We start from the raw sequence: 18,933 nt of genomic DNA, 5'->3' as shown, positions 1-18,933 counted from the left end.
ATCAGGACTTCCCTGGTGGTCCAGTGGTTAAGACTCTGTGCTTCCACTGCAGGGGGCACGGGTTGGATCCCTGATTCGGGAACTAAGATCCCACATGATTCACAGCACGGTCAAAAAGTAAAAAGAGAAAAGAAAACAATCATATAACTTTGAAGCACCAAATGAAACAAAACATTTGTGGGTTTTTTTTAACTCACCAAAATGCATTATGAAATATTTCTTACAAATCAAAACCATGCACATGGGCTTCCCTGGTGGCGCAGTGGTTGAGAGTCCGCCTGCCGGTGCAGGGGACACGGGTTCGTGCCCCAGTCTGGGAAGATCCCACATGCCGCGGAGCGGCTGGGCCCGTGAGCCATGGCCGCTGAGCCTGCGCGTCCGGAGCCTGTGCTCCGCAATGGGAAAGGCCACAACAGTAAGAGGCCCACGTATCGCAAAAAAAAAAACAACATGCACATAAGAGAGCAAACACTCATGTACCCCCAGTGTACCTTAAGAACTAACCATTACAAACAGAACTGAAGCCCCAAGGCTCCCTTCCATGTAGGCCTCACTCCAGTCTCCCAAATCCCCTCCAGAGGTAGCCCCTATCTGATTCTTTTCGGTGGCTTGTCTCTCTTGTTAATAAGTAGGAAACACTTTATGTATTTTGGATACCAATTCCTCACGAGTTAAATGATTTCCCGGTTTGTGGCTTGTCATTTCACTTTTTATAGTATCTTTTGCTAGAGAGAAATTTTAGTTTTAGGGCTTGGCACGTCCTGGACCATGGGAGGTATGTGTATGTTTTAACCCCAGACTCAAGAGAGAATAGGCCTTGAGATATGTAACCCCACCCAAAATAGACACATTTCCTGTGGACTTTCTTTGCAGATTTTTTTGCTAGTGGGTGGCTTTGCCCAGGTTCACCCTGTCACTGAGGGGAGCTCTGCAAGGGCTTCCTCTGGTGCTCTCCAGCCCACTCCCAAGTGTCCTCAGGGCAAAGTCTTGTCTCCTCTTCTGATGTCAGTTAAACCAATGCTTTGGCTTTACTGAGATCAGCAAATGCTCCCAGGGCAGTGCTGGCTTCTTGCAGTTTCTGGCTTCTGTTTTTTGGCCCCTGGAGACACACACTTCCTGTGGTCCAGGACACTCCAGACTCTGAAAAACATGATCACACTAGACCAAGACAACCAGCACTAAGAAGGGTATGGCAAAACCCAAATCCACTCAGGAAGAATGCACATTCAACCCAGAACTTGGGAATTCCCACAGAGAAGAGCCCAGAAACATCACTGCCCGGCAGTCATGAATAGGAGCCAGCAGAGACCACGGAAAACAGAACTGGCGTGAGAACGGAACTGGTCGTTCGAAATTATGCTTGTAATATTGTACCCAGCATTGCTACATGTTTTGTAACCCGAGGGTTTTTCATTACGTCTCGTGGCCACATACTGCCAGAAATAGAAGTCATTACATATGTTTTAAAACACAGTTTTAGTTACATCCAGTATAACTTCAACTTTATTTTCTTTATGTAAAAGCTTTTAAATTTACTTTTCCTGTTTGCTGAGCAATCTGTTTTTTTTATTCGATTATTAAAAAGAAAATTATCTTACTAACTTAGTAAGGCATACTATGTATGGTCATTCTAAACAATAGTTTTAAACTACACTGTTATTATATACACACTACTATACATAAAATAAACAACAAGGACCTACTGTATAGCACAGGGAACTATACTCAATATTTTGTAATAATCTATATGGGAAAAGACTGAAAAAATATATATATATATAACTGAATCACTTTGCTGTACCCCTGAAACTAACACAACACTGTAAATCAACTATACTCCAATAAAAATAAATTTAAAAACTACACTGTTATTGAAAGCTTTGTTTTAAAAAAATCTTAATTTAAGACATAATTAAATCATACTTATTTACATAGGATAATGCCATAATACATTTCCTTTGGGGCTTACAAAGCATGTACATATTAGCCCAGGATGCAGAGTGAGGTCATGCGTGTGGAAGGTGTGATAGCTGAGTATGTTAATTTTCCTCTTTGGCCCAAACACCTTTGAGTTCAGGACGCATCACTGGGTCCAAGTGATGCCCAAGTTATCCAGTTATCTTAAAAAGAAGTTTAATTCACCCTTGGTTGGGTGGGTGGTGGATTCCTAATAGTTTAGATAGAATTGTATGTGATTCATGAAGGAATAGAGACAAACACAAGTTTTTGAGGTTTTGCCTAAAAACGCTGGATCATCACTTGATAGAACTTCAGGCAGAGGTGACGGTGTCTGCAGAACGACTAGGGCAGAGAACTAACAACTGAGGAACAACCCCCGCTGGCAGCAAAATCTAGCCTACACTTTTCCAGCTGACTGTGAAATAAGATATAATCTCCTCTGCACAAATACCTGTGAAACCACCGGCCCTTCCTCTGGCCCCTGCTTGATTTTTCTATTTCCTATTTGCCTCTTGCACTTGGCACTGTTGCTTCCGTTCCTTTTGGCCAAATGTCGTGTAGGCCTGCTTAACCTCCCCACCTGACTGCAGCAGCGTCCAAGGAGGTCCTGCTCCCCCCAGGCTTAGGTGCTGGTGCCAGCTACAAATTGTCACTTGCCATCTGCCTCTACAAAGATGAGGTCATCCACCAGTGCAGCCGCTCACCTTCAACACCCCCTGAAAGGAGCTCTGGGTGGAGATCAGGAATGAGGCCCTCTGTGCTCTGGGAGAAACCGGCAGAACAGGCCCTCAGATAGAGATTTGCAGGAGATGTTATGAGCCAAATATCTAGAAAAGTACTAAAATCACTCTGGGTGACATCTGTTCTTCCTGATTAGCATGATCTGAGGGTGGAGTTTTCCACCCTCTGATCTCAAAAGGTCATTTGTCCGACACCTGGCACGGGCCCAGTTTTAGGGTTGGTGATCCCAACCAGTCTTAGCCGGCTTGAACTGGACAGGAGCCCACCTCAAGTTCCTGAAAAACGGCGCGGCGGCCTGGGCGCTGGGTCACCGAAGTGGTCATTGAAAAACCGCTAAAGTTCTTGAAAAGCCTCCATTACTACAGTGACCCATAGGTCAGAGGTGTTATCTATAGGCGTGACTAAGGAGTCAAAAGTAATTAAGGTGAGCTTGGTCAGTGAAGGCAGGTTAGAAGCAGAGTTTTTAGCGAGCTGTTCCTTTAGCTGCTGTTCTGTCAGACAAGCTCAGGTATTTCTGTTAGTCACCAGTATCTGTTAATCCTATGGGGATGCTTTTTTTTTTAACCCTATGGGGCACGGTTTCACGGGGTATCTGTTTTACCCATTTATCTGGCACTCGTATGAGTCTCCAGCCTTAGCCACGGTGGGGGGGCCTCTCCCGGGTGGAGTTGAGGTGTGGGTATGCTCCTCTTGGTTGGAATGCTTCCCGGCACCGGGCATGGGCAGGAGTGGGGACTGAAGGCACGATCAATGGGGCAGAAGGAAGCCAATAACTAACTACACCTACTCCATGTCTATGCCTAACTTGGGGGTAGTCTGCACCGCAAGTTATAAACACTCAAGTAAACTAAAGCTTGCACTTCTGATCTGTTTGACTACGGGACTAGAGCGGTCACAGGCCAAAAGAGCGTCCACGGTCCCACCTGAGGCTGCGCTGCAGGGTGACCACAGGTGACTACTCCGGACGGAGTACAGGAAACGGCACCCACAATGATCACTTCGGTGACCCAGCGCCCAGGCCGCCGCGCCGTCCGGGTCCGCGGGCCCCAACCGCCAGTGATTGGTGGCTCTTCCCGGGGGCGTGGCCTCGAGGCGCAGCGCGGGGAACCTGGAGGCCGCCAGGATGCGCGCGCAGGACCTCGGCGGTGGTGCGCGCGCAGCAGCCGGAGCCCCGCCCCGCCCCGTCCCTGCCTGTGATTGGCGCCTTCATCCTAGGGGGCGGGCACTCAGGTGGCGGAGGGCGCGCTGCGGCCGCGTCTGTTAGGTGTGACCTTCTTCCGCCCGGCCTGTTCCCCGGCCCGCGCCCCCGTCATGGCCATGGCGGCCTCGTTTCTGCTGCGGCAAGGACTAGCCGGGGAGCTGAAGGTAAAGGGGGGCCGGGCCGGGCCGGCGCCCGGGAGCCCGCGGAGGGCGGGGCGAGGGCCGCGGCCCTAACGGTCACCTCCAGCCGTCCGGGGACGCCTCTGACCCCACTTCCTGGGCCGAGGAGAGGACGCCGGGTCGGGGGCCGGGCCCGGGGAGCGGCGAGGGTCCCGGCGACCCTGGCCACCGCTCCCTCTGGTCCTGGATCACCGGGAACCTCCGGTGTGCGGTCCGGGCCTCCGACAGGCGTTGGGGCCGCTGGTGCCCCGCGCCGAGCCCTGTCCGAACCCTTGAGGACAGTGTCTCTACTGCTTATTTAACCCGCGAGGAAATGAGGGCACTTTCAGGCACCTGGTTGACCCGGTAACTTACGAGGCAGCCATGTGAAGCCAGCTTAGGTTACCTCAACTGTGAAAAAAAAGGAAGAAAGAAGGGTTTTCTCCATATAGGAAAAGCGAAGTCCCCTTCACTATCTCTAAAATTAAAAGGGGCTCTTATTACAAAAGCAAGAACTATTCGTGGCAAAATAAAGTACAGATGGTTGGAGGGGAGATCCGTTGTCAGAGAGGCCGCTGTTTACCTCCGCATATCTAGTCCCAGTTCATTTTTGTTTTAGCTTTCATGTATACATATACACACGTGCTGACGTCATAACCATAAGAAGCAAATGTTTCACTCTCATACATGGGCTGTAGGCACCTCTCTCCTGTGTCCAGCATCTGGAACAGTGCCCAGCACATAGCAGGCCTTAGTAAATGTATGCTGAGTGAATTAACGGTCTGTAAAATGCTTTCCACTTATGATATATGGTAGGCAGTTTTGAAGCAACTATTATTCATCTACATTATTTTTCATGGCTAGATAGTGCTTCTACTTTATATTCTAAGTACAGGAAAACATTTTATGAAAAGAATCAGTATTTTGTAGGTTGATAGGTAATTGGAGAGTACAAAACAGTACGCTCAGGAGAAAGTCTGGTTGGAGAAATACCCAAATGTTAATAGTGACTGTCCTTGAACTCAGGTGTTTTTTTTCTTGCAGCTTTTTTAGTATTTTCCCAAATTTCCATAATACACATAGATTAAGAGAATTGTAATAACTGTTAGAAATATGCCATATGTATGCAAAGCATTTATATGTCATAATAATACATAGTATTTATGTCATAATAGCTGTTAAAAACGGTATTACTCTAAAATATTCGTATTTGTGCCATTCTTTTGTCAGACTGTGCTCCTAGAAGCAGGAGTGTTTCGAGGACTTGCTTCTACAGTTTCTCTCTCTGCAGAATCAGGAAAGAATGAAAAGGGATTGCCACCGAATCCCAAGAAGCAAAGTCCACCAAAAAGTAAGATTTTAGTGGTCGTCATAAGGGAGACAGAATACAGAGTAAATCAGTCAGCTTCCCAAGCAGGAAAAGGAGTTTACTAGCTACATAATTGGACTCTTTGTTTCTCAGTGTCCAGGTTATAATCAGACATAGGATCTGTAACAGGCTTTAGACCAAACACATCAGTAACATAACAGTTAACTCTGTTAAGGCTGAACTCAACGATTAGCCCTGAACTGTTCTCTCTGTATTTTCTAAATGCCAGACTCCACGGATAGCAACGGGATGCGGAGTATGCAGGCTCTGTGGCATTTAGGTGGCCCTAATACCGATCCCATACTGCCGTGAAGTAGCTGTGAACCCCTCCTTTTTTTTCTTCCCTGATTGTGACTTTTCATTGTCTCTGGGACTTATCCGTAGTCTCCCAGGCTTTGCTTGGTCATAGCCCAGGATTGCAGGCGTCCTTTTACGACTGTGGAGAGAGAGTTAGGAGTAGGTGCCGTCTTCCATTGTGACTCTGGTGAAGCGTGATTCTAATCTGCTTCCAGCTCTGTCCACAGTCATTTTGACTTTTATCACCAGTTTTGACTTTTTCCCCTGAATCCTCATAGGAGGAGAGCAGGAAATGCAGCAGTGTGAGCCTGATTATAACCCAGGTCCACTGCGTTTAGTCTTAACTGATGAAACCCTAGTTAACTCTTAATATATGCATGTGATATATACAGTCTCTTTATAAAGCTTTGACTGTGTGGGGTTTAGAAGGATAATTGGAGTTTGTCTTGTTTTCATCAAAATATCATTTACTCAGTTTGAATGCTTGAAAAGCGTGTAGACACTTTTGTTTAGTCCCCCTTCATCTGCCCACGGAGACATGGGCAGCCTATAAAACGTCCGCGCGCTGTTTAGAGAGCCAGCCACCCACTGCCTTTCACACGCCATCCATCCACGCTGAGCAGGTGTACCCTCCCTGTGGTGTCTACGCGCCCCCGTCCGAGTTCAGGAGGAGCGTTGTTTTCTGTCCTGTGCCTGCTGTGTTTTTAAAGCCAGAATTCCATTTTCATTTTCATCTGTACGTTTCTAAACAGGTATCTTAAACATAAGGACTCTTCTTTTTTCCAAAGATCCCCCTTTTTACAAACATGCTTCTGCATATGAGTAGAAGTGGGATACTTCATCCTGTGGCGGTTTGGGGTGCAGTTACGAGAAGGGAACACCGAGCTGGGAGTTGGCCTCGGGCTCATGTAGCTTCTGCCTCTGGGCGTGGCAGGCCCTGCCGCCCTCGGAGTTCCTCCGTGCCCAGCGGGATCAGTGCGCCAGCCTTGGCCTGGTCGATGTGAGACTGACGACCGGCGTGTCATGTGTATGTGCTGTCAGGTGGGAGGACAGTTTTTAGAGCTACACCGTCTTTAATGCACATTATGTTTGTATCTCAGAATGTAAAAAATAATTACAGTCCCTCCATGAAGAAAAAGAAATGATGCTTCTAAGTCAACATGTGCAGGCCTCAGTATTTCTCCCGAAGTGTCAGTGATTGGTGAGTGTAAGATACAGAAATGCTTTGGCCCGCCAGTGGCGCATTGCCACTGTGGGTGGTTTTGGAAGCTCGAGGGAAAGTTCCCTGCATGCAGACGGGGCCCTGAGCGCTCACCCTTGGGTTCATATCTAGTCCGGGGATCTGCATCTGGGGTGAACACGCTCTCCATTGTTCCACCTGGGGCGCAGCTCATTGTAGCCCACGCTTCCTTCCTGAGGGGAGCTGCCAGCACTGCGAGCACAGACATCAGAATCCGGGTCTCCAAGTGGATGCCTCCCCTGCACAGCTGCCTGGCTTGCCAGCTTTGATGTTCTGGTGAATTCCATCACTAGGCTGAATTTTGCAGTAATCAGTAATAAACCATTGACGGGATAACTCCTATGTGGCTTTCTAAAGACTGTCAGGAAGCCAAAGTTCATTATCTGCTTCAAGCCCCTGTTCCAGTTTGAGAAACGAGGAATCTCCGGAAATAGGGGTTTGATGTATTTAATTCTAACCAGCGTTGCTAGGCACTGTTTTAAGCACCCCGTATCTCCCCTGCACACCCCGTATCTCCCCTCCACACCCCGTATCTCCCCTCCACACCCCGTGAGAAGGTACCATTAGTATCCCTGGGTTATAGATGAGAAAGTGGGTGGGGGACTCCTGAGCTGCCCAAGGTCACACAGATGTCGGTAGTGGAGCCCAGTCTGAGCCCAGGCAGTAAGGCCCCACAGCCCATATTTATAAGCAATGTGCTGTCTTGCCTCTGAAAAAAGTCTCAGTTCTCGCATGTTCATTAAAACCAAAACCAAAAAAAAAAAAAAACTTTTTTTAATAGTAAAAAACATGTAAAAAGAGGTTTTAGTTACCATACAGAATTTGAATAACTATTCTTTCACATCTTGTTGAAATGCACCTTTGTTTCTCAATGTGGTTTGTTTTTGAAATTAGTTTTGTGACCCACTGACAAGATGTGGTGGTATTGTAAGGCTGCTGACCTGTTTCAAACACCAAAGGCATTTTTCCTTTCAGTAGGGGACTACTAAAAAGTTGAAGGTCATGCCCTCCCTTGCTTTTCAATGAGCAGGAAAGAAATTCAGGAAATTCAAATTGAGAGGAGATAGAGAAGCAATAAGAGAACTCCTGTCTCTGCGCTGTCACTAGTGTTCGTAGACCTTTATTTACGTGGGTTGTGATGGTCTCTGAGGGTTCGAAACCGTCCCTGAAAGCCCCCCTCTTGTGCTGGGAGGGGTGTCTCCATGGCTAGTCTTATTTAAGTAGCTTTGTGTTTTCGTATATTTATCTTTCAAGGAAAGTCACACTGAAACTAAAACGTTTTCAGAGTATGCAGGCATCCCGCCTCTAGACACGCAAGAGGTTTCATGAAAACAAACAGGTAAAGTCATACTTATATTCAAAATGAGAGCCATTGTTCCTGTACCCGATGGTTGTGTCTCCAGGTGACATCCTGCACTGTGAATGCAGGTGTGGTGTCCACACTGGCACTTTGGCACAGAGGTCACTGGTGGCAGCCACAGATCGTCGTGGCAGGCTTCCTGCTGAGTCACAGAGGACGCTGGGCCTGTGCTGCAGCAGGTCAGAGGTTGGCTCTTAATAAAAAGCAAATATGCCACTGAGGCTTATTCTGTGAGCCTTTCCATGGAATTGTCCCAATAACTAAGCCTGAATAAAAGATATTTTAAAACATTAATATTCTTATTAACATTATATGTTAATGTTAATAAGAACATTAATGTTCTTATAACATTAAATAAGACAGAAGTTTCCTTTTTCAAACAAAATAAACTATATCATTTGAAGTTTTCTTCCTGTTTTCAATAGGTGATAAACTCTAACGTTTTAATAACTTATTTACAGTTTTAAAAATTTCCACAATAAATTTTAGAAGATTGAGGCATAATAATTAGATAGCAGCCTATCTAAAATAAGCCTTATTTTAAGTTAATTTTTCACACTTGGAAAATTCATGCTCAGCGTAAAAGTGTATTAATGATACAGGTGAGCAGGCTAGCAGGGTTTGTAGACCAGCCTGTGTTACCCATTGCTTATAGGAATTTCTGGGCTATATCAAGTATGGTTTAGAAAGACAGAGTTCAAGTGCATGCGCATGCCTTTGCCATGGTTTTATGTTTAACACAATCCTGGAGCTCTGTTCTGCTCCTGTAGTCAGAATGCAGATTCTGGGGTGGCACACGGCCACAGAATCAGACAGGGCATGGCAGAGGGGGTGGGGGGGGTGGAGGTGACACGGTGATGGTTTTTTAAGCAGTGACCCACTGCTCCAGCTGTTCAGTCATATCCTCTTACACTGCCCATTAACCTCTCTGGCCCATTTCTCATTATTTCTGGTTATTCCTCAGTTTTCTTTGACCATTTTCTATCATTCTGTTTTAGAGAGAGAGAGAGAGTTCCTGAGCTCAGAAAACAATTAGAAACTTTTTTGGATACCAGTAAGATGGTAAAGTTAGAAATACATTTTTTTCCACTTTAAAGAAGTAGTATACTTTTTAGTATAAAGTAGACTCCCAGACTTGAAAGTAAGGAATGCATTTAGAGTTTGCTCATCTGAAATATACTTTATAAAGTTTTGCTTTAGATTTGAAAAGTAATTTTAATTTGTAAACACTTATCCTGTATTTTTCTTCTAATCTGTATGGTTAAAAAAGATTTAGCACCTGAGAAACCTGAATGAAATGAGCTCTCATGAATGTACTGTGGCAGGCTTTCATTTTCTTTTGTAACTGACTCTACAAAGTCTAAGACTTATATCAGCATCTTTTTGTAACAGCTTAAAACTCATTGTTTCCAATGATATATATGATACTAAATTATTTTAGACTTTTCTGGTCTTGTAATACTTTTCTTTGGCAGAGGAAATCCCCAAATGATAGGATTTTGCAGGACTTCCCATCCTCTCCGGCACCTTCACTTGAGTCACATTACGCCCTCAGTCTGATCTCCCACTCTTAGACTCATGCATATGCGCACCCCAGACCCAAACCAGGCCACTGTCTTTACTTCTGCTTTGCTGTTTTGCTCAGAAAGTTCAAGTTCATACAATACGGGTAATTTTTTAAAATATTTGAGGTGCACCAATTTTTTCAGGGATTTAAGAAATGGTACATTTCTAAAGCTTCGTCATCTGAACATATCTTTATATTATAGTTTATCTTAAATTTAGATGAAAATAGTAGCTTAAAAAATTACCATCCAGAAGCTCTCGCTGCAAAAAATGGAGACAAGATTGTTACTTCTATTGGTAAAAATCCCATCTTAAAAAGTTTCGGCCACCAAGAAAAACATTTGCATTTTTTACTGCTCTCTGTCTCGCGTGGCTTGCCTTTCACTTAAGGATGGGTTTCGACGGGACAGTTCCTGAGACGATTATGTTGAAGACATTATCAATAACAAGGTGATATGTAATGAAATGTCTGTGGCCTTGGTGAATTTTCACTGTTTTACTAAATATTAAAAATAACCTTCCTCTTTATGCCATTTCCTAGATGTAGTGGAGCCAAAGGAGAGGGGCCAGCAGCTAGCCACTCCAACAGCAGATGAATTGTCTAAAAACGTACCTTCACCCACTTCTTCCCCACCAGTTGTGAAGCAAGGCAGGGTGCTAGCTGGCCCTAACCCCGATGCCAGCATGCCGCTCACAGACCAAGGGGTTCTGAAGTTTTTGCCAAGAAAGACTTTGGTAGAGTTTCCTCAGAAAGCTGCACCTCCATTCAGAAAACAGGGTTCCGACTCAGAAGGAACCCAGCAGGGCAGGAGAGGGATGGATGATTCATCTTCGTCGTCATCCTCGTCCAGCTCCTCTGATTCCGAGTCAGATGAGGAGGGTGACAGCTCAGAAGCGGGTCCTCAGGCAAAGAGCGAGCTCAGAGGAGGGTTTCCCGTGGCACAGGCCTCCCATTCCTCTGCAGGTGGGGCCCCCCAGATTGAAATATCTGCACAAGAGAAGAGTGTGTCACAGCAACCGCATCCGGACCCCGTCTCTGCACAGAGGCCCCACGGGGCAAAGAAGAAAGGGGCCTCTCGTCAACCATCAGAGGACAGAAAAGACCCCAAACCAAAAACCACAGCACCCAAGTCACACGCAGGTGAAAAGTTTATGGAGCAAGATGTAAAGGAAAAACAATGGCAGAAAGTATCTACATCAAATGAAATAGGTAAGGAAAGCCAGAAGCCACTGGAAATTAAAAAAACCTTATCTGACCGTACGAAATCAGGATTATCCACGCGACCGCATGGCAGCCCAGCGCCCACTCAGTCTGCGGAAACCAGAGCAGGAAGACGGCTGCCAGCGACTCCTGAGACCAAGGAAAGGCTTTTGGAAAAACAAGTACCAGAGCCTGATGGGGAGGTGGCTCTTTCCCTGTTCCAAAAAGAAAATCTGGGAAAGCAAGTAGCAGAAGGAATCTTGAAGGCTAAGGAAGAGATTTTGGAAGATCAGTTACCAGTGAATAATTTGAAGCCAGTCCCTGTTCACAATAAAGACGTTTTTGATGAAAAGACAGCGGTACTAAAGCTTGAGGAAAAGGGTGGAATCATCGAAGACTCAGCAACTCAGATGGAAGGCCAGGACGGCACACAGGGTATACCTTGACTTGGGGCTGAGAGCTCTTGTCCTGTGGTGGTGGGTGAGACTGAAGAGCTGTGTGATCTGAAGAAGCCTTACGCTTGATCAGATTCTGCAATAGGAATATGGCCTATAGCACTGTCTCAGATAAGCTGAGGGATATATGTTAGTTATGGATAAAAATTCCTGAAACATTTGAAATTTATATCACAGTGGAAGAGTATGCCCTTGGCACTCTTGGACTGTCCCTTAACCAGTGTAACTTGTGAAAATAGGCAATTTAACGTCGTCACCCTTAACTTTTGAGGGTGTTTAAGTGTTCATTTCTTGAACCTGCAGAGCGTGTCACTGAGTGGAGGGGGGCTGTCCTATTAAACTCCCACAGGTGAGGAGCGATAGTTCCAGCTGTACTGATGGTCTTCAGGTGAGCCAGACAGGCTGTGGCTTTCAGCATCTTTATGCCTAAGGGAAAATCGCATTTTAGGGAGTAAAGCCGTGACATGAAGGCAGCCATGAAATGCACGAGTCTAATTTACACCAGACAGTTCCTGCTCCTAAAAAGCACAACGGGCTGCTTTTTCTATATTGAATTTTTATGAAGGGCTTTTTTGCTACCCTAAATTTTTTTTTTTTTTTTGTGGTACGGGAGCCTTTCACTGTTGTGGCCTCTCCCGTTGCGGAGCACAGGCCCCGGACGCTCAGGCTCAGCGGCCATGGCTCACGGGCCCAGCCGCTCCGCAGCATGTGGGATCTTCCCAGACCGGGGCACGAACCCGTGTCCCCTGCCTTGGCAGGCGGACTCTCAACCACCAGGGAAGCCCTGCTACCCTATATTTTTAGAGAGAAACTTTATTCCTATTATTTTACCATTTTCTTGCGCTTTGAACTTCATAAAATGCAGTGTGCTCTAGGTGGATCATGGCAAAACTGTAAAGCAGGTCTCCTGTCTTAGGATCTATGGCTCTTGAAAACGCATCACTGACAAACCCCGCTCCTTCCTGTTTGCTCTCTTCTTTTTAAAGCCTCCCCCTTGCCTAATTTACATTACCTGTAATTATACTTACGGGTTGCACTATGTTGACGGGATTGATGTGTTTTCTTCCCTCTCCATCTTCTCTTTCATAAATGTGCGAAGTGCCAGCCCCTGCCAGTCTTCTCCAGACGTCAAGAACCACTTTCCTGATGCTGCTGTGTTAGTCATTCTGCTGTAAATTTGTAAAACCTTCAGGATGATAACATAGAGAATTGGGGGTTTTCAGACTGCAATCTTTTTGAAAACAATTTGCCCCTACTTTTTCATGGTTGTGTTATTTTTCCAGTATTCTCTTTGCCCTTCAGAGGCTAAAGACACTGTCCAGGAGTGCAGCTCACTTGCAGGGGCAGCGTCTACAGGGGGGCCGACTTGGTAGCTCTCCCAGCCCAGCTGCCTGGCTCCTGGCCCTCCGGGGGGATTGGTGTTGGACAAGAGTTCTCCAGACCCTCGTTCCCTCCAGTCAGCACCTTCCCCACCTGGGCTGTAAGAGTGCATCTGCTTGGGATGTCCCTGTACCACATCGAAGATACTCTGCGTGTTGAGATTGGAAAGATGTCACGTCTTTAAATAAGACATCATTTATTTTAATACAACCAAAAAAATGAAAGCCAAAACTTTTGGTATGAATCCAAATAGTGGAAAACTAGTTATTTTTTGTGCCGCATGAGTAGGAGTGGCGAGAGTCCCGACGGCAGTGGTTTAGGGTCAGTAAGAACTTAACCAGGCTGAGCCGTCACCCCACGCCAGCTTCGCTGTGCCTCCATTGTGTCACGTGTCATGTTGCAGGAGAGCTGGGTGTCTTTTGCTTCATCCATGCTCTTAGTTCTAAGATCACCAATTGCGTAGGTGTGTGGATTTTAATTCTTTTTTCCACTTAGAGAAATAAGGCTAAGTATTTCTTAGTCTGTGAATCTAAAGTATACCAACAACTTCTTCAAAAAAAGTTAAACAACAGAAACTACACATCTCATTTCCAGTTCCCCTTAACTGTGTCATTATTAAAACCACTGGGCTTTATCTAATTTTCTTGCGTTTAGAGACTTAAAAGGCTCACTTAGTTTCTGCTTTTAAATTTCTCTTCTGTGAATGCTTTATTTCTATTAGAGACATTTTTTAATAGATCTGCTTTTTTTTTGCATCTTTAAATGAACTGAAAGTCCCTCCATAACTGTTCTTGGCATTTTCAAGGCTAGAGGTATACAAAGTTAAGATGTTAAGGCACGTTGTAAAAGCTATTCCATTTCTTACATTATTGAGGCTATATGTTTTAGTATAAATTTTCAGCTAATTTCTTTATTTTGCTTTTGAAGACACTGTTGCTTTATGGGCTTTTCTAAGTAGACAATGCATTCAGGAAAGGTTCATGTAGAATGCTTGGTATGTGAGTGTGTGTGTGTGTGTGAGTGTGTGCTGACTCACTCAGAAGCTCCCTCCCTGTCGGAGGTCCTCACCTGCGCTGTCTCCCCCCCCGCCCCGCAGAGTCCGCGCCGGCCGCCACCCCCGCTGAGCCATTTGACAACACCACCTACAAGAATCTCCAGCATCATGACTACAGCACGTACACCTTCTTGGACCTAAACCTGGAGCTCTTGAAGTTCAGGATGCCTCAGCCCTCCTCAGGACGAGAGTCACCTCGCCACTGAGAGCTCAGTTTAAAGGTTAACCTTTCGGTGTCTTTCTGCATTCTTGCGTGCGAAAATAAAACCCACTCAGTGGTCATGAGGCCTGGTGTGTAGGATTGCTTTCCCTTCCGCACCTTTCATAGTGAGTTGTGAATTGGCAGCAGTCCTGCTGATGACTTATTCACCATGTGTTTAGATGCATCTATGTGCAGGGAATTTTTCTTTTTTTTTTTAATTTAAAAAAATTTTAATTATTTATTTCTGGCTGTGTTGGGTCTTCGTTGCTGTGCACAGGCTTTCTCTAGTTGTGGCAAGTGGGGGCTACTCTTCGTTGCAGCGTGCAGGCTTCTCAGTGCAGTGGCTTCTCTTGTTGCGGAGCACGGGCTTCAGTAGTTGTGGCTCGTGGGCTCTAGAGCTCAGGCCCAGTAGTTGTGGCGCATGGGCTTAGCTACTCCGCGGCATGTGGGATCTTCCTGGACGAGGGTTTGAACCTGTGTCGCCTGCACTGGCAGGCGGATTCTTAACCGCTGCGCCACCAGAGAAGTCCGGGAATTTTTCCTTAATTATAAAGTATGGGTCACTGGACAGATCCACACAATTAGAGAATTGCAGGTGCTTTCCCTCTGTGATTCTGCTGTGCTGGGCCCCTGGTCAGTTCAGCGTTTTCTGGTTCACCAGCAAGGTGTTGATAGGGGCAGCAGGGCCTTCTGATTCGGTAGACCTAGTTCTTGATGAATTGGAAATAGGAGTTTTACACATTTTAACTACCTGCTGCATTGCAAAGAAATTACTAAATTATGGCATTTTATTATCAGAAGGATCGGAATTCTTTTGCTCACTTAAATTAGGCATGGGATGTAAACTCGGGGAAGTTTCGAGCGGTGGCATTACAGATAGGTGAAGGTCGTATAGGGTCCAGCAGCAGCTGGGTTCCGAGGTGGCCCGGCAGACTGAGCTCATTTAGCCACAGAGGGCTTCTGGGTTGGCTGAATAACTCTTGTCATTTGCGGGAACATTACCCAGGCTTGGGGACGTGCGCTGTGTGAGCAGGTTCCCGTGTGTCACTCGGTGCCTGCACCAGGCCCCTGTGAGGCCGGAATAAAAAGTCCGCTCTGAGAAGTAACAAATCCAGATGAGGTGTTGCTGGGCCAAGAGACTGCACCCATCTGTTGGGGCCTCGCGTCCCCCCCTGAAGCAGAATGTCCGTCTGCACACCGGGGACGTTTCCTGGTTTGCCTGTTCTCACACTTCCCTGATGTTTATGTGCCCAAACTCGTGGGCCTTATTTCATTTCAATTCTGGTTCTTGGCCTCTAGTCAATTTATAGCAAACAGTACAGGGTATTATAACTTCTGACTCACATTTCTGTAATCCTGCATTTCTTAAAATGAGTCCAAGTAAGGATACCAGGACCGAAAACATGGTGTTGAAAACTAATATCGTGATCATATGTCTCAGACTTTGTTACCACCCTGGAGGCTTAGCAACTCTGCAAGATTCTTCTAATCACATTTTCTATTATAATAGCACTAAAACCCCATTACCAAAAGAAAGAAAACGGGGTTTCCCTGGTGGCGCAGTGGTTGAGAGTACGCCTGCCAATGCAGGGGACGCGCGTTCGTGCCCCGGTCCAGGAAGATCCCACATGCCGCGGAGCTGCTGGGCCCGTGAGCCACGGCCGCTGAGCCTGCGCGTCCGGAGCCTGTGCTTCACAACGGGAGAGGCCACGACAGTGAGAGGCCCGCGTACCGCAAAAGAGAAAAAGAAAGAAAATGGAGAATATTAAGATTACCTAAAATCCCCTCTGCTAACCCAACCATTATTAACACTGAACAGGTTTTCCTGGTGGTGGTGGTGGTTTTGTTTACATATGACCATATAATGTATGTACAGTTTTCTATCCTTCTGGGGCTTTTTTTCATTGGATAGCTTGCTTCTCACACTGGCCCACAGAACCCCTGTGCTCTGTGGTGCTGTGGGGGGGGGCCATGGACTCTGATGCCACGGAGTGTGTTTCCCTGGGCTGTTAACACCACGGAGAGTTGAAGTTCTTTTTACATAAAAATCAGTCCAAATATATTTTAAGTTGCATGAAGCACTCCCTTGGAACCGGTGCTGTTGGGCTCATCTCTCAGTCTCTCCGGGAGTTTGGTTCCCTCTGCCCCGCCCCCTGGAAAGGCTTCCTGCGGCCGCGATAAACAGCACCGGGTGTGGCTCTGTCTTCAGACCCCGTGGTCCTCCATCTGGGGGCAACACCGTGCTTACCCGCCACGTGCAGCGTTTTGGATTTGTGTAATTTCCCATGTTCTCCTTTAAAGAGCGCTACCAGAAGCGTGTTTGTGAACGTAGCCCATCTTGTGTTTTGTGTGTTTCTTGAAGATGGATTTCCAGGAGCCGAGCTGATGGGTATATCCAGGAAAAAACACATATAATCACATCATAGGTGGTTCATGAACACAAGCATTGCTCTCATTTCTGTGAGATTTCTAAACTGGCTTAATATGTTTTTGAGTTCAATAAGGTAATGACTCTACCTCCTTCTGTATTTTTCCCATCACGTCACCTGAACTCTGACATCTTCCTAGATGTTGGTTCTCTTACACCTGTTACAACACATACCCTGGGACCGCAGGAGGCTGTACAGAGACCCTAAGTCCAGGCCCTGCTTATTGTGGACCCTGGTTCTAATGCTTGCTGGCCGCTGCTTAACCTGAAACTCAGCAGGTTATCGTGTGGCTTTTCTGATGCTGCTTCCAAGCCCGAGGTTTGTGTTTTGATAGTTTGTACGTTCTATTTGTCTCCCACCCCAAGAAAGTGCTCGGCGGCTTCCTGGCTCAGCCCCAGCGCTGGGTGACCGTGGCCCCGTTCCCTGCGCGCTGGATGCAGGGAAAGGTTTGTAACATGAGTTCGCTAACGGCACGATGTGCCTCACCCTGCAGGGAGGCTGCATGAGACAGAAACGATGCACACCGACTCAGTCTGTTAAAGCAGGGGGTGGCACGCTTTTCCAGAAATGGGCCGGATGGTAAATATTTTTGGCTTTGACACATACAGTCAGCGCGGCTCAGTCATTCTTTTTTTTCAACCCTTTAAAGATGTTAAAAACCATTCTTGCTGTGGGCCTTACAGAAAGAGGCAGAGAGCCGGGTTGGTCTGAGGGCCGCAGTTTTAAGTGTTAATACCGCAGTGTTATGCGGCGGCCACAGATCATTTGATTCAGTGAAAGGCCAGCTAAGTGGTGTTCTCCAGTGCTCAGCGCCCCAGCTCTACTGCCCTCTCCCCTGCCCTCCTTCCCTCCGCCCTCCTCTGGCCTTTATTCTAGAAGGGTCTGAAACAGAGACTAAGATGTAAAATATTAACCACCGAAGTGATGCTCCTTTGGGAGTAGTTTTCTCTCTTGCAGGCCTGGAATCAACATCGGTCTAAATGTCTGCTCCACGCTGGGCTCGGGTCTGGGCCTTGGGTTCACAGATGGTAAAGGCCGCCGGCCTCTCTCGCGTTCACAGCCTGAGAGAGAAAGGAGGCATGTGAGGCACATTGTAGGCCACGTGCCGAGTCTCACGACATGAGTCAGCTGTCTGGAGAAGAGGTGAGGGCGGGCGTTCATCAGAGGAGGCTCTGTGGGGCGTGATGTCTCACCTGAACGCTGGAAGGGGGCCAGGGACTCACCGGTGCAGGTGTAGCTGGTGGAGGGAGCCCTGAAGGTCGGTCTCCAAGGCACGGGGGATGGGGGGTGTGATGCACGGGCCTGGATGCTGGAAGAGCGTTGTGTTTTCAGGAAGCTGTAAGTCCTTTGGCATTGCTAATGTGGTAAGTGCTGGCGCTGAACCAGGCAGCCAGGGCTCCGCCTGCCACGGCAAAATGCAGCAGGTTCAGTGGCTAAACCACACCCATTTACTGTCTCACAGTTCTGGAGGCTGGACGTCCAAGATCAAGAGATCTTGGTGCCGGCTGATTCAACGTCTGGTGAGAGCCCTCGTCCTGGCTTGCATGTGTCTGCCTTCTCCCTGTGTCCTCACATGGCAGAGTCAGAGAGTAAGATTTCTGGTGTCTCTTTTTATAAGGGCACTAATCCCATCTTGGGCCCCCTACCCTCCTGGCGTCTCTAGTCCTAATTCCTCCCATCACATCCGGGGTTAGGGCTTCAACATATGAATTTGAGGGGGACACAAACATTCAGTCCACAACAGGCTCTGTCCTGTAGGAGAAGAATTTCACCGTCTGGTTTTATATTTTTTTTTAACTGGTAATTTGTTTGAAATATTCTGACAAAAAGTATGGGAAGGGCTGAGCTGCAGAGATGATAAAAGAATGGGAAAATGATCATTGCTGAGCCTGGGTGATTGACGATTCTGTTCTCTGCAACTTATTAAGTCCTTGGGAACTTTCATAATAAAAAGACTTTTACAGGGCTTCCCTGGTGGCGCAGTGGTTAAGAATCTGCCTGCCAAGGCAGGGGAGACGGGTTCGAGCCCTGGTCCGGGAAGATCCCACATGCCGCGGAGCAACTAAGCCCATGTGCCACAACTACTGAAGCCCGCGCGCCTAGAGCCCGTGCTCCGCAACAAGAGAAGCCACCGCAGTGAGAAGCCCGCACACCGCAACGAAGAGTAGCCCCTGCTCGCCGCAAATAGAGAAAAGCCCGCATGCAGCAATGAAGACCCAACACAGCCACAGATAAATAAATAGATTTATTAAAAAATAAATAAATACATTTCCTTTTCTCTTTCTTTTCCATGTGTTTGGACATCTAGCCTTCGGTGATAG

General features: G+C 46.9%; 1 protein-coding gene across 2 annotated transcripts; it reads left to right on the top strand.

Annotated features, from left to right (window-relative positions):
* Nucleotides 1-3,940: 3,940 nt before the first annotated feature.
* Nucleotides 3,941-18,880, top strand: NDUFV3 (NADH:ubiquinone oxidoreductase subunit V3). Of its 2 annotated transcripts, XM_022552862.2 has the most exons (4): nucleotides 3,941-4,065; nucleotides 5,290-5,410; nucleotides 10,433-11,527; nucleotides 14,024-18,880. In XM_022552862.2, exons 1-4 carry the CDS (start codon nucleotides 4,012-4,014, stop codon nucleotides 14,185-14,187), a joined length of 1,434 nt encoding a protein of 477 aa, XP_022408570.1. In that variant the 5' UTR covers nucleotides 3,941-4,011; the 3' UTR covers nucleotides 14,188-18,880. The 2 variants fall into 2 exon arrangements, with proteins under 2 accessions (XP_022408570.1, XP_022408572.1); XM_022552864.2 differs by lacking the exon at nucleotides 10,433-11,527.
* Nucleotides 18,881-18,933: the final 53 nt, after the last annotated feature.

Source organism: Delphinapterus leucas, chromosome 4, assembly GCF_059928025.1.
Source record: "Delphinapterus leucas isolate spDelLeu-1000000601 "Yukka" chromosome 4, BTC_Dleu_Yukka2, whole genome shotgun sequence".
NCBI lineage: Eukaryota > Metazoa > Chordata > Mammalia > Artiodactyla > Monodontidae > Delphinapterus > Delphinapterus leucas.
Note: the sequence above shows the minus strand (reverse complement) of the source record. Positions and strands in the feature narration are given on the sequence as shown.

What these genes read in the sequence shown, in the direction of transcription:
- NDUFV3 (XM_022552862.2), top strand. Translation starts at nt 4,012, where the DNA reads ATGGCCATGGCGGCCTCGTTTCTGCTGCGGCAAGGACTAGCCGGGGAG. An exon ending in GACTAGCCGGGGAGCTGAAG is followed by an intron (nt 4,066 to 5,289) that starts GTAAAGGGGGGC and finishes TTCTTTTGTCAG; the next exon opens with ACTGTGCTCCTAGAAGCAGG. An exon ending in GAAGCAAAGTCCACCAAAAA is followed by an intron (nt 5,411 to 10,432) that starts GTAAGATTTTAG and finishes GCCATTTCCTAG; the next exon opens with ATGTAGTGGAGCCAAAGGAG.